Genomic DNA, 12,485 nt, shown 5'->3' on the forward strand with positions numbered 1-12,485 from the left:
CACAGATCACCCATGGATCGTGTTAAAAATGCAGGTTCTGACTCGGGGGTCTAGAGTGGGGCCTATGATTTGTTTGCATTTCCATAAGTTCTCAGGTGATGGCCATGTGACTGGTCCAAGGACCACATTTAGAGGAGCAAAGATCTAGACTGGAGGCCAGTCCTCCAGGCCCTAGAAGACTGAGGAGAAGTGGGGGGGGGGGGAGATAGGGAGGGAGGGAATGAGAATATTTCAAGAAGCAGGAAGGTAATGAAGGAGGGAGAATAGGGGAGGCAAGACAGGGACAAGAGGAAGGACAGAGAGTAGAAAGCAGATATATAAGCTAAGGCATTTTGATCTTATCCTTGAAGATCTAGGGAGCCACTCAATGATCTGGGGAAGTGGAACAAGAAGATACATTAAAAAAAAAAAAAGAAAAGAAAAAGAAATGGCTATTCTTTGTAGAAGAAAAAGAAGATACAAACCAGGAATTGAAAATCATTTACTATGCAACTGGAAATATTCAGTGATGATGACTGAGGAAGGTATGACCTTCTGCCCCTCACACACACACAGTACAGAGAACTCCATCAACATGCATGTAAGTGAGCTCTGTAAATACCTGTGGTCTAAAGTCCTAAACCTGAAGGACTTTTTCATCAACATAACTATATAGTATTAATTAAACTCCCATCTGCCAATGTCAGATCCACATTTAAATAAAAAAGAAGAAATTTTTTATTTTATTAATTTTTTAAGTATATGACAGCAGAATGCATTATAATTCATATTACACATATAGAGCACAATTTTTTATATCTCTAGTTGTATACAAAGTATTTTCACACAAATTCATGTCTTAAGAAGAAAAATTTTCTCAGAAAAAATGTGTTAGGTAGTATAATTAAAATTAGCAAAAAGAAAAGCAAATCCTCCCAGCTACTCATATCCCATAGAGATGGGAATCACACATTTTCCACACTATACATTAACCACAGCTAAGGCAAACCCCAAGTGCCCTCTTTTAACAGAGAAGAAATGCTCTTCACAGAAGTGTAATGTACATATTTGATTTTCCTAAAGCATTAGAAATGGTTCCACAAAGCATTCTCAGAAGAATTCTATGCATATGGATTAGACAGAATGAGAAGAGTAAAATATGGGTAAAAAGTCAGCTAAATATATTGAACACCAAAAACTTATTAATAGTTTGGTGTCAAAATGAGAGCAGCTATTGCAAGCAGTTCATAAGGAACCATCCTGGGGCCAATCCTGCTCTATATTTTCTATTGATAGCTCTGAGGATTGTGTGACAAATGCACTAATCAATCCACAGAATATGCAGCTCTGGGAGCACTGCTAATGCTTTGGACGATAATATTAAAATTCAGGATGATCTTGTTAAATTGAAGAAATAAGCCAAGATCAATAGAGCAAGCTCACGCAGTTCTGCCAGGTGTTGCAAATCACAGGATTCAGAAGCTCTCAAACAGAAAGCAAGACCACCCTGGCAAACAAAACCCCAGCTGGTAGAGCCACCCAACTCCTGTCACCCTCCACTCCCCTCAGCCACAAGGATATCCAGACAGATGATGAGGAGTGTCATCTACACATGATTTAACCCATTACCTACAGCTTCTCAATTCTTTCCCCAGATCCTGCAATGAGGGGACAGAAATGACAGATTTCAATTGATATGACTTATGGAAGACCCACACTGGCAAATTTAGACTTTGAAACACCACATCAGAGGCAGTGGCAGGAGGAGGGGACATATAAAGCTTTGTAGGATGGAGTACCATGAACTTTTTCTAAGAGTGTCATAATGTCCTCCTAATATTCTAAAACATGGTTCCTAATGAGAAAGGGATGGGGACAGGGGAATATGAAGATCAAATTTCTCTAACGACATAAAGTTTCCCAGCTTTGGGGCAGGTCAATATTAAGACTTTTTAAAACTTATATCCATCTTTTCCTTTCCAGGGACATCCTTAGTGACATTTATTTTCTTATCCCTGATTAGCTGGTCAATAACCAAGCCCTAGCTGCTTTCATCTTCTAAGCTCTCTTTCCTTTCATTTGCATCCCTTCACCTGCTGTCCTACTTGACATCTTCATCATTCCTCACCCAGACTGGGGCAGAAGCCTTAGCGACTTCCTTATCTCTCCATTCCTTTAGATCCATCCTCTACACAGTTATCAGCGTGATGCAGTCAAAACTCTTAAATCTGACCTTGAGCCCTCCTGGTTTACAACATTTCTGTACTCACAGAATGGGGTGCAAGTCCTCCAACATGGCATACAAACATCTTCAGGGGGTTTTCTACCAGGAACTCCATCAGCTTCTTGTGTGGGGATTTCTAAATGCCTCAATGTCTGGGTGGTGTTATTAATATTTTGTGCCTATGGCCCACAGATGCCCTTGAAACTCTATAGGATAAATTCTCCCACCCAAATTGCCTCTGGTACCCTAATTGAGCAAAGCCTCTTATGGCTCCTGATTGCTTCTGCAGCCTTCTAGTTCCCTTCTCTGCAGCTCCGCCTCTTCTTCCACAAATGAGCCATGCTTTTTTTCTTGCCTTTATACCTGTTTTTGCTTCTGTGTCTTAATTAACTCTGACACCTGGAGTGATTCTTGGCTTTACTAACTCACCTTTAAAACATCAGCTCAGGTGTCCCTTTACTAAGAAATGTCCCTACACACACAGTCTGACGCAAATGCTTCTTCTTGACCAAGCAATGGTGCTTTCTGACTGTTTTTCTCCCTCATTCTACTAGAGTGCTCTGTGCACACAGTAGACTTTAAGTTGACATAAGAATTTGAGGGAAAGATGGGTGATGACTGGGCGAGGACAATGACTTTACAGATGACCGTTGTGTAGGTAATAAATATCCGCATGGTTTTGTAGCTCATTGAGCAGTTGAGGTCAAAGTTTCAGATCAGGCCATCTGCCTTTACTTTCAGAGTTCTATGCTGTCCCGGTCACTCAATGACCTTAACCACAGTCTCTAAACAGTTCTTTGGAAGGTGCCAAACAGCACCCCACCTGATGTTCTACTTACCTGTGTAGAGAACTGCAGGTCACGAGGAGCAGTTTGATAGGCACTTCTGTTTGGCAACTCTGCATCCAGTTTGCTCAAGAATGCAGCAGTTGTGCTACCAGAAACACAAATAGGTGTTAGTGCCTTCATAAAAATAGAGATCCTGTTGTTTATTGTGGCTTTGGATACTAACCTAGACTTTTATTGGGAGATGACTGAAAGTATCCCAGGGAGAACAAAAGGTTAGGTGGAGAGCAAGTTACAGTCTCAAATCAAAACAAAACTGCATTCTTGAAGAACATTAGTTTGAAAAATAGAAAACTAGGTTTGTGAAATGCAAACCTATGATTTCATTTTTCCCACTCTGCGTTACTGACGTGGAGATGACACTCTCTCAGACTCCACAGTACAGGCCTAATTTCCTATGTGAACATTTTAAGTCTGACACCAGACTCCAGTATGGAACTGTGCAACATGAATCCCCTACAACACCTCGTTTCACACAGTCTTACGTTAAGCCCTTCACCCACCAGGAGTCTTTCTCCAGTCCCCATCTTTCTCGTGGCTTTGACTACCTTCAGGATATATGTACCCTCTAATTCAGCAGCTCTTTCCCATCTATTGAGATTCTGGAAGCAGAAATGAACCCTCTGTCTCCAGACACACACTCAGATGTGCATTTGAGTCAAGGCATGCAGAGAACCTCTGTCCACAGAGGTTAAAAAGTGATGCTGATTCTGGTCTGCATTTCTGACATTTCCTTAGAGCTCTGAAAGGTTGACCTAGAAATTTCTTTAATGAGAAATTTCTTCTTCTTAATGAGAAGTTCTTTGTTTTTCCTTTAATCCAAGCCACCACCCCAATTTCTCCTCTCACCTAATGTCAGTCACAGACCGTTGAAATTAGTTCCCATTCCTTTCTGTAATGACTGCTCCATTCTGTTTGGGTTATTTTCTATTCCCTTGTCCTTTTCCCATGGAATTTATGGGATTTTTTTAACCTCTTATTCCACATTTATAACCAAACACTTCATTGAGGCCTGATTTATATTGTGGCAGACTCTTGCAGCCTGCTCCCATCTCCTTCCTGATGTCCTGCTGTTTCTGTACTGCTAAGATCAGAGTCACCAAGTACTTAGGAAGTGGGCATGAAACACAAAGGGTTCAGTAAGAACCAATATCATCCAGTGCGGGGTGGGGGAATCAACAAGAGGAATTAGAAATTTTAAAAGAAGAGAGATACCAATACCCCCATTGAACAATTCCTTAGGTAGAACCTGGCATTTAAGTCAGCTTAGAGGGTTGCTGGAAAGAAAGATCTAAAAGTGAAACAAAACACAAAACCATGAGAAGTGTAAGACTTCCGCAGTTGAGACACACAGGCCTTCCATTTATCTAGGATTACTTATCTCACCCAGATTAAGACAAGGAGACTATGAAGTCACACAGCCTGGAAGCCACCCCACTGTCTGGAGTTTTAGGAAGTCATCAGTCAAAAGTGTAAAAAGAAGAGTTGCCAGAAGTTTGGATGAGATTTTTGAATATTGTTAATGGAGTGCAGACAGGGGGAAAAGTAGGGATAAAGAAACTCAGTGGTACGGAAGGAACTGTAGACCTCATTGGCTGACAGGGGCTCACTGTGCACTGCCCACTGCTTCTTTCCTGCTAATGCCAAGCACAAACTGGGTGGGTGCAGGGCCACCAGCCACACTGTCCCACCCAGACTGCAAGAGTAAACCATGGTGACAGACCTGGGACTGACATGGAAATATAAATAGGGGACTCAGGAGAATGTGGATTATTTCCAAACAATGAACAATACAAACAAGGAAAGCCTTGAGTTACTAAGCTAAGTGGTGTTTTTCTACTACTGGCACAGTGCCTGGTAGATAATAGAATTCCCATATACTAAACTGAATTGGGATCCCTGTAGGTAACTGTGGTCATCAGTTCTAAAAATAAAATAACCTTGTTGAAGAACAAACACAGGAAAATGGCCTTGAAGGAAGTCCAACTAGACTAAGAATCTAAACTCTGGGCACTCTGAGCCAGCTTTCCCTTGGTGTTCCTACTATCTATTGCAGGTGGGTGGTCCTCTCATACTTTATCACTCTGACCCAGGCATGAATACAGGACTTCTTTTACTCTCTACAGAGCAACTGGTTAGACTGGTTTTGGAGATTTAGTTTACAGGTCCAACTTTGATCTTCAAGGATCCTTCCTGCTTGTTCTTGGGATGATTCCTATGGCTTATTCCTAAAGTTTCATCAGTATTGCTTCTCCTCAATATCTCACAGCTGTAGCAGGGATGCTAAACATTCACCAAAACTTATGTTCTCCTCTTATCCTGGTCATACTCGGTTACAGTGTTTCCTGGCCTCCCTGACAGCAAAGATTGGCAATATACTTGGATCTTGTCCAATGAATGTGAGATGAGATAATGCACACCATTTCCAGGACTGAAGTTTATTTTAAATTTCCCAGCTACATGCCTCCATACATTTTGGCCAAATGGTTGTATGAAAAAGGGTTAACTTATAGAGACACTTTGGAGGTTATATAGTGAAGTTGGTAGAATTTCTGTCCATTTTTGTACCTAAGTACCTGATGGGAGGGAGCCTAATCTCAAACCTGTTCACTCATATCTTAAATGAGCAAGATAAAAACCACAGATAACACTCAAACACTATATATTTTGGGGCCTGTTTAAGACAGCAATCAGCCTATGCTGAAAATACAACATAAATAAATATGTAAAGAGAATAATTTCTCACTTCCAAAAGTACATAAGAAGCCAAGAAGAGCTGAAGAAGAATAGGAAAAAGAATTTTCAAGGATTCCATTTGGCTTCTCAGTCATTTCAGAACTTTAGGATGAAAAGGGAATGCTGGGAAAGGGGGGAAGATAACTCATCCTTGAGATGTCTGTGTTTCATATCTAGGAACCACCTAGACCCAGAGTATAAAAATTAGCATTAATTTATCCTAAAATCACTAAAACTTTGTCTAGATTGAAGATAGGTAGGGGTTTGAGGAAATTCACTTTGAAAAAATTAGGGAAGGACAAGAAAATGGCTTGTTATATTGTAGTATGATGGAATATTTATAACTGTCAATGAAGAGTCATCAGTAACAAAATTTGACCCCCATAAAATGACAAAAAAAAAAAAACTAGGAAAGGCCACAGAGAGTGAAGTTTACCTTTGAGGACTCCTTTGACTAGCCCAGAATTGCAAAAGACAATTCCTGTAAAGTTATTTGATTTGAGAATTAGAAAACTGGGATTTTCAATAGTCAAAAAAAAAAAAAAAAATGTTGGACCTAGAGTTGTAGTTCAGTGGTAGAATGCTCACCTAGGACATGTGAGGCACTAGGTTCAATCCTTAGCACCACATAAAAATAAATAAATAATGGCATTGTTACCATATACAATTAAAAAAATAATGTGCTAAAAAAAAGAACAAAAATTAACATGGACTCGTAGAAGTTGGTGAGTCAAGAGATTCTAACATCAGGGCTACAAGGTATTAAGCAACTTTCCCTACCTAGTTGCCCATATCTGCCAACTACAAATTATGACAGGATATATAAGGATATTCTCATCAAAATGTTAAACTACAATTATAAACAGTCATAATGGGGAAGGTACTCCTGTTGAAAAATAAGTACAAACGCCTCTCCTGGTACTTTTTATGTTGCTGGGGAGTAAATGGAGCAGTGCTACTTTCCCTCACCTTCTGTTAGCTTCCACACAAACTCAAATGACTACAGGGCTCAGACAAATGAGTGAGGGAAACAGGAGCTCAGACCTGGTGATAAATGACAATTGCCACTGAGGTCAATGATAGAGGCCAGAGAGTGTGTCGGGGATTTTGACAAACTAGAGAGTGAGCTTCCACGTAAAGGGATCAGCTGCTTTTTAGCTCCAGACTGTTGTTGTCCATGGGAGCCCAGGCCAGCATGCCAGATGTCCCAGTTTTCACTGTCATAACAAAATGCTGAGATTTTTAATGTGAAATGATTTGGCAACTAATTAAAAAAAAAAAAGGAACACTGAGGGCCAATGCTGTGTGATCAAATACAAACACACCAAAGAAAACATCTACTTGCCGGGCGCAGTGGCACACATCTGTAATCCCAGTGACTCAGGAGGCTGAAGCAGGAGGATCATGAATTCAAAGCCAGCCTCAGCAACAGTAAGGCTCTAAGCAACTCAGTGAGATCCTGTCTCTAAATAAAATATAAAATAGGGCTGGGGATATGGCTCAGTGGCTAAGTGCCTCCGAGTTCAATTCCCGGTACTAAAAAAAAAAGAAGAAAAAGAAAACATCTACTTGTCAGATGTGCCCCCAAAGTCCTCCTAACTCTGACAGGCTGATTTTGTTTCTGCCTGTTTGGGTTGGCACTGTTGACAATGCATTTTTAACTATATATGCTTTATGTTTATTTTAAAAGAAAGAATAAGCAAGGCTGAATTCTATTATTAAAGAAAGGGCTGAGAAATAGTGGCTTTGCAGTTCTATGTCCATCATCTAACAGTTGGAGAGAGAAGAGTATCAGACAATATTTCATATTTATGCCTCATACTAAGGTATAGCACTTCATTTACAGTTTATAACTCTACATCTTTCTGTTAATATAAGAAAAGCAAGTACTACACATAAGATGAAAAAAATGACCATGAAAAATATTTACAGCCAAGGAAAAAAATAATAAAAAGAGTTAATGTGCAAAATATATAAAGAATGCTAACAAATTAAATTACACAAAGACAAACAGCCCAATAGAAAATTGGGCAAAAAATAGAAACACATACTTCATATAGGAAAAAAGATTAACAACAACAATTAGAAGAGCAACAGCTCAGGGCGCATATAGTATTTATTATGTGTCGGGCCATACTGAAAAACTTTATATACATTCCTTCTATGACAACCTTGCAAGAATTCCATTGTCATCTCCAGTTCCTAGAAGTAAGTTGCTCAAGGTCATACAGCTAGTAACTGTCAAAACCTGGGCTCAGACCCAGGCAGCCTGGCTCCAGAGGCCATACTTGCAGCCACTGTGCCTGACTGCTTCTCATGAGCAATACCCATGAGAAAAGATGGTCAATCTCACTAATAATTGGGAATATGGAAATTAAAACAAGACACCATTACACATCTGCCAAATTGGCAAGAAAAAAATTAAAAAGTATGAAAACCTTGTCTCATACTACAGAGGGTATTTGGCAGAACTGGTCCTCTTAGGAATTGCTGATAGAAGAGCAAATTGGTCTCACTGCTGTGGAGAGCAACTTGGCAATACTTGGTGGAGCTGAGTATGTGCACAAAGTCTAAATGTTTACACTAGAGAAACTCTGGCACAGGTAGATAAGGAGAATTGAGAAAGGACACGTAATGCAGCACTATTTGTAAGAGCCTCAGGGGAGAGAGAGAAAGAAGAAGATGGAGGGTGGAAAAGTAGGAGGAAGAAAAGGGAGGGAAGAAGGGAATGGGTTAATTTATATCATGAATCAATATAGTTGTGTCTCAAAAACAATTCAGTAAAGAAATAAAAACAATTGTGAAAATCACGATACAGTAATATTATAAAAACCCAGCAGTTGTGAATTCATACACAGATAGTAAAATTAGAAAAACTTGAATAGTGAGAAGGAAGAGGAAGAGCTTCTGACATCCAGGAATTGGTCTAGAGTTCAGTGTTATTACAAACTGACTGAACCCTGCAAAGTTAAGACTTGTTCTACTGTTGGACATAAATTCACACAGGGTCATCGTGCAATCCACCCATTACAAACATCCATCCCTCTAACAGGGCAAATAACTGCTACTTCTAACAACTTTACAACTTACAACTTCACCTTCATTCTAGTCTGTTCTCTCTATCGATGAAATTTATCAAGATACCTAATCGTAAAATTGTCTCCACTGTCTGATAGCATTCAATCCAATCCAAGGCAACCCCTGTTTCTTTAGGTCCTTTGCAAAATTACCCAACCAAAGCCCAAATCCTTTAATAGGTTCCAACACTTTCTTACTGAGATAACCCACTGTTCCCTATGGTATGCATTTTACTTTGCTGTGACAATAAACTCAACTTGTTCAATTACAGGTGTGTCCCTGGTGGTTTTGGCTGAAGGCCACTGACAAACGTTACATTCTAGGATAGTGGTTACTGCTCTGGAAAAGAGGAGTAAGAAAGGGATAAGGGGAAAGGATAAAACTTAACAGTCTCTAATGTTCAATTTCTTTTTAAAAATTAAGCAAATAAAAGTTGAATCTTAATAATGTGCCCTTGGTGGCTGATACATATTTCCTGTATATTTGAAATATTTCTCAAAGAGAAAAAGCACACACACTTGGGTGGTGTTTACTAGGGCAAGACTTGGCAGATGCTATAATAGTTTCCAAAATGCCAGTGAGAAGACCTGTGTGGTGCTGGATACAGGAGCCTCGTTGATGGTGCTTCTGAGAAATTACTAGACTCAAGTCTTTGACTTTCTAGCCTGTCTGGAGTGGAATCTGGGAATCTGTTTTTTAAAAGCACCCCTGGTGATCTTAAGAACTACTATAGTAATACAGATGGATATTTAATATGCATAATTATCTTAGGTCCACATGATTCAGACCTATGAATAATTCATGTTATATAACACATTTGGAAACAAAATCTCAGTGTGTCTTAGGAACTGTCTATGCAAGAGCTATCTAGCCCTGCATTCCACCCACACTTTGCAATAGCTTCACAAACCTGAACTTTGCCACCATGAGGCTCAGGAAAGTTGGCAGTCACTCTTATACTCCCACATGTATGTACTCACACAGACAACAGGTATTTCCCAAGCCTCTACTATGGTCTTAGCAATATGGGTTATAAGGCAATCTGAAGAGGTATTATTTTGCCGAGTCAGTTTCGTATAACACAAGACATTCACATACCTATAAGCACACATGGAGCCTAGGGAAGTAAGAGGGTGGGAGAAAATCTACTGGCAAATGCACAGTTCTCTACTTAAGAGATCACAAGAATAAGACATATAAAACAAAACATAAATGTGAGTAGTAACTCTGGGAGAACTAGAATTTGCACTTACTCATAGTAACCAAACTATCTTATATACTTTAAACAATACTTTCTCCTGGTTTAACTGGTCTTTAAAGCTTTGAATCATTAACCACAAAAGTTGTATGTGAATATTATATGAAAATATAATGGGTCAGGCTATATGGGCAATGACCAAATCGACTCCATTTAGCCCTGAGACTCCACAAGTAAGAAATGCTTCTCCCATGGGAAAGTCCTGCCTCTGTACCCATCAGTAGTTGCTTAGCATAGCATGTTTGGCAACACAAAATGGCAATTCTTATCAATGTAAATGTATTCTCCTTTTGGTTCCCATTTTTCTTGGACAATGCACCCTGTCAGAGATTGATTGTGTCACCATTCTTTAACTTGTACTCAACTAGGGACATTTTGGCCCACTCCCTGCTTATGATTTTAGATCTCATGACATTTGTTTATGGTTTTGAATAATAACAACAGCCACTTATGAGTTTGGGCTATAATATGTATGTTTTTGGACAATATGGTTTTGGACTATAATAGATGTACTCAAACCCTAGGAGGGGGTCGAAGGGTATACACTTGCAGCCTACCCCTTGGCCCTCCAGCTGGTGAATTCAGAATGCTGGTTGGTGAATAAAGTTTCCATCTCCTGCTTTAAGATCAACTTGGTGATTTATTGCAATCTCACCTTAACAAGGAAAAGTTTAAATAACAAAAAACAAAAGTCCTGCTTAATACTCCTCTAAACCTTACCCTTTTCCCCAAAATTCAACATCATGAGTTGTCTCATATGAATCCTCCTGGACTATTTTCCATTTAGTGGTAAATATCTGCTTAGGATGATAACCGATGAATAGAAGTTTACTTCACAGAGGGTAATTAGGATAAACAGACCACCAGCTCTTCTTTAAATATGTTTTTCTGCTTCTTCGACACAGAGTTAGACTATATTTCCCAGCTCCCATGCAATTAGATGTGGCTGTATATCTGAGTTCTGGACAATGAAATGTAAGCAAGGTCCAGTCCTGAAGTGACACACATCGATAATTTCCCACCTGACTCAGTACTCTTTCCTTCTCCTATCTGATGGTAGCACTCCAAAAGAGCTTGGAAGGCCCCTGACTTCATGCTGGAGACTGAGTGTCCTAATGCCAAGTGACAAAACCTGCTGACTCCTACACTGGCCCCAGTCATTCAACAAGAAAGACACGTACATTCTCATCCTTTGAAATTTGTGTGTCCATTTTTCATCCCATAGATTTTCCTATCCTAAATAGATTTTTCCCCCTTAAGAGGGACACTATAAAATTTTGTTTTAAATATTGACTTATTTTCAATTAACATTCTTCAAATTTCTTTCCATATTAATGCTGATATGTCTAACTTCATTCTTTTGGTCTCTGAGTAGCATGCTGCAATACAGACATTACATAATGCATTTAGCAGTCTTACTGATAGATATTTATGTTGTTCCACTGAATACCCTGCTATATCTGTCTTGTACATATAAATATGTTTTCTAGAATATTTACCTAGAAATAGAATTAATTTCTAGTATAAGTTTCTATAAGTGAATATGCGTGCTTGAATCTTAATTTTGCCAAACTACTCTATGCAAATTTACAGTCTGAACAAAAATTAATTGCATGAAAGTGGCAATGTAGAACCATGGCTTACCCCTCCTATGAACTAATTCTATTCTGTCTCACACATTCTATTTATCTCAGTCACCTCCAAGTGCTTCATTCCTTAATCATTGCTATAGTTTGTACATTAAATGTTCTGCAAGATCCATGTGTTAAAGGCTCGGTACACAGGGTAACACAATTGGGAGGTGGTGATATCATACTTCAAGAGATGAAGACTACTTTGAGATCATTGGCGGTTTTCTCTTAAGGAAGATCGTGCGCTCCCAGTCTTTTCCCTTTCCTCTTTTGTCTCCTGGCTATAAGGTGAGCAGTTTTGTACTGCCACACACTCCTGCAGTGATGTGCTAATTTGCTATGAGCCCAAAGCAATGGGACACATTAATCATGGACTGGAACCTCTAAAACTATGAGCTAAAATAAATCTTTTATCTTTATAAGATGATCATCTCAGGTATTTTGTTATAATGATGGAAGATGACTACTAATACACCCATCATCCATCATTAATCAATCCCATACTGCCCAACATACCTACCATTTAAGCCCCCACCCCTCCATTTAGCCTCCCTAGCTTTTCGATATGCAATAAACTTTTTATCTTTAACCAAGAACCAATCCTTTATATCTTTTTTTTGTATTTTATTTTATTTTTTTTTTAATTTTTTATTGTTGGTTGTTCAAAACATTAAAGTTCTTGACATATCATATTCCACACTTTGATTCAAGTGGGTTATGAACTCCCACCTTCA

The 12,485-nt window shown here is 39.1% G+C and overlaps 1 protein-coding gene across 7 annotated transcripts in view; it reads right to left on the reverse strand.

Moving 5' to 3' along the window:
- Positions 1-12,485, reverse strand: part of Epsti1 (epithelial stromal interaction 1) — a 97,246-nt gene that overhangs the window by 32,741 nt on the left and 52,020 nt on the right. For all 7 annotated transcript variants that reach the window (XM_027928832.3, XM_027928835.3, XM_027928834.3 and 4 more), the window contains exon 7: positions 3,043-3,136. In XM_027928832.3, the coding sequence (XP_027784633.2) occupies positions 3,043-3,136 (94 nt within the window). The remainder of the gene's footprint in view (positions 1-3,042; positions 3,137-12,485) is intronic.

This window comes from Marmota flaviventris, chromosome 4 (assembly GCF_047511675.1).
Source record: "Marmota flaviventris isolate mMarFla1 chromosome 4, mMarFla1.hap1, whole genome shotgun sequence".
In the NCBI taxonomy this organism is placed as follows: Eukaryota; Metazoa; Chordata; class Mammalia; order Rodentia; family Sciuridae; genus Marmota; species Marmota flaviventris.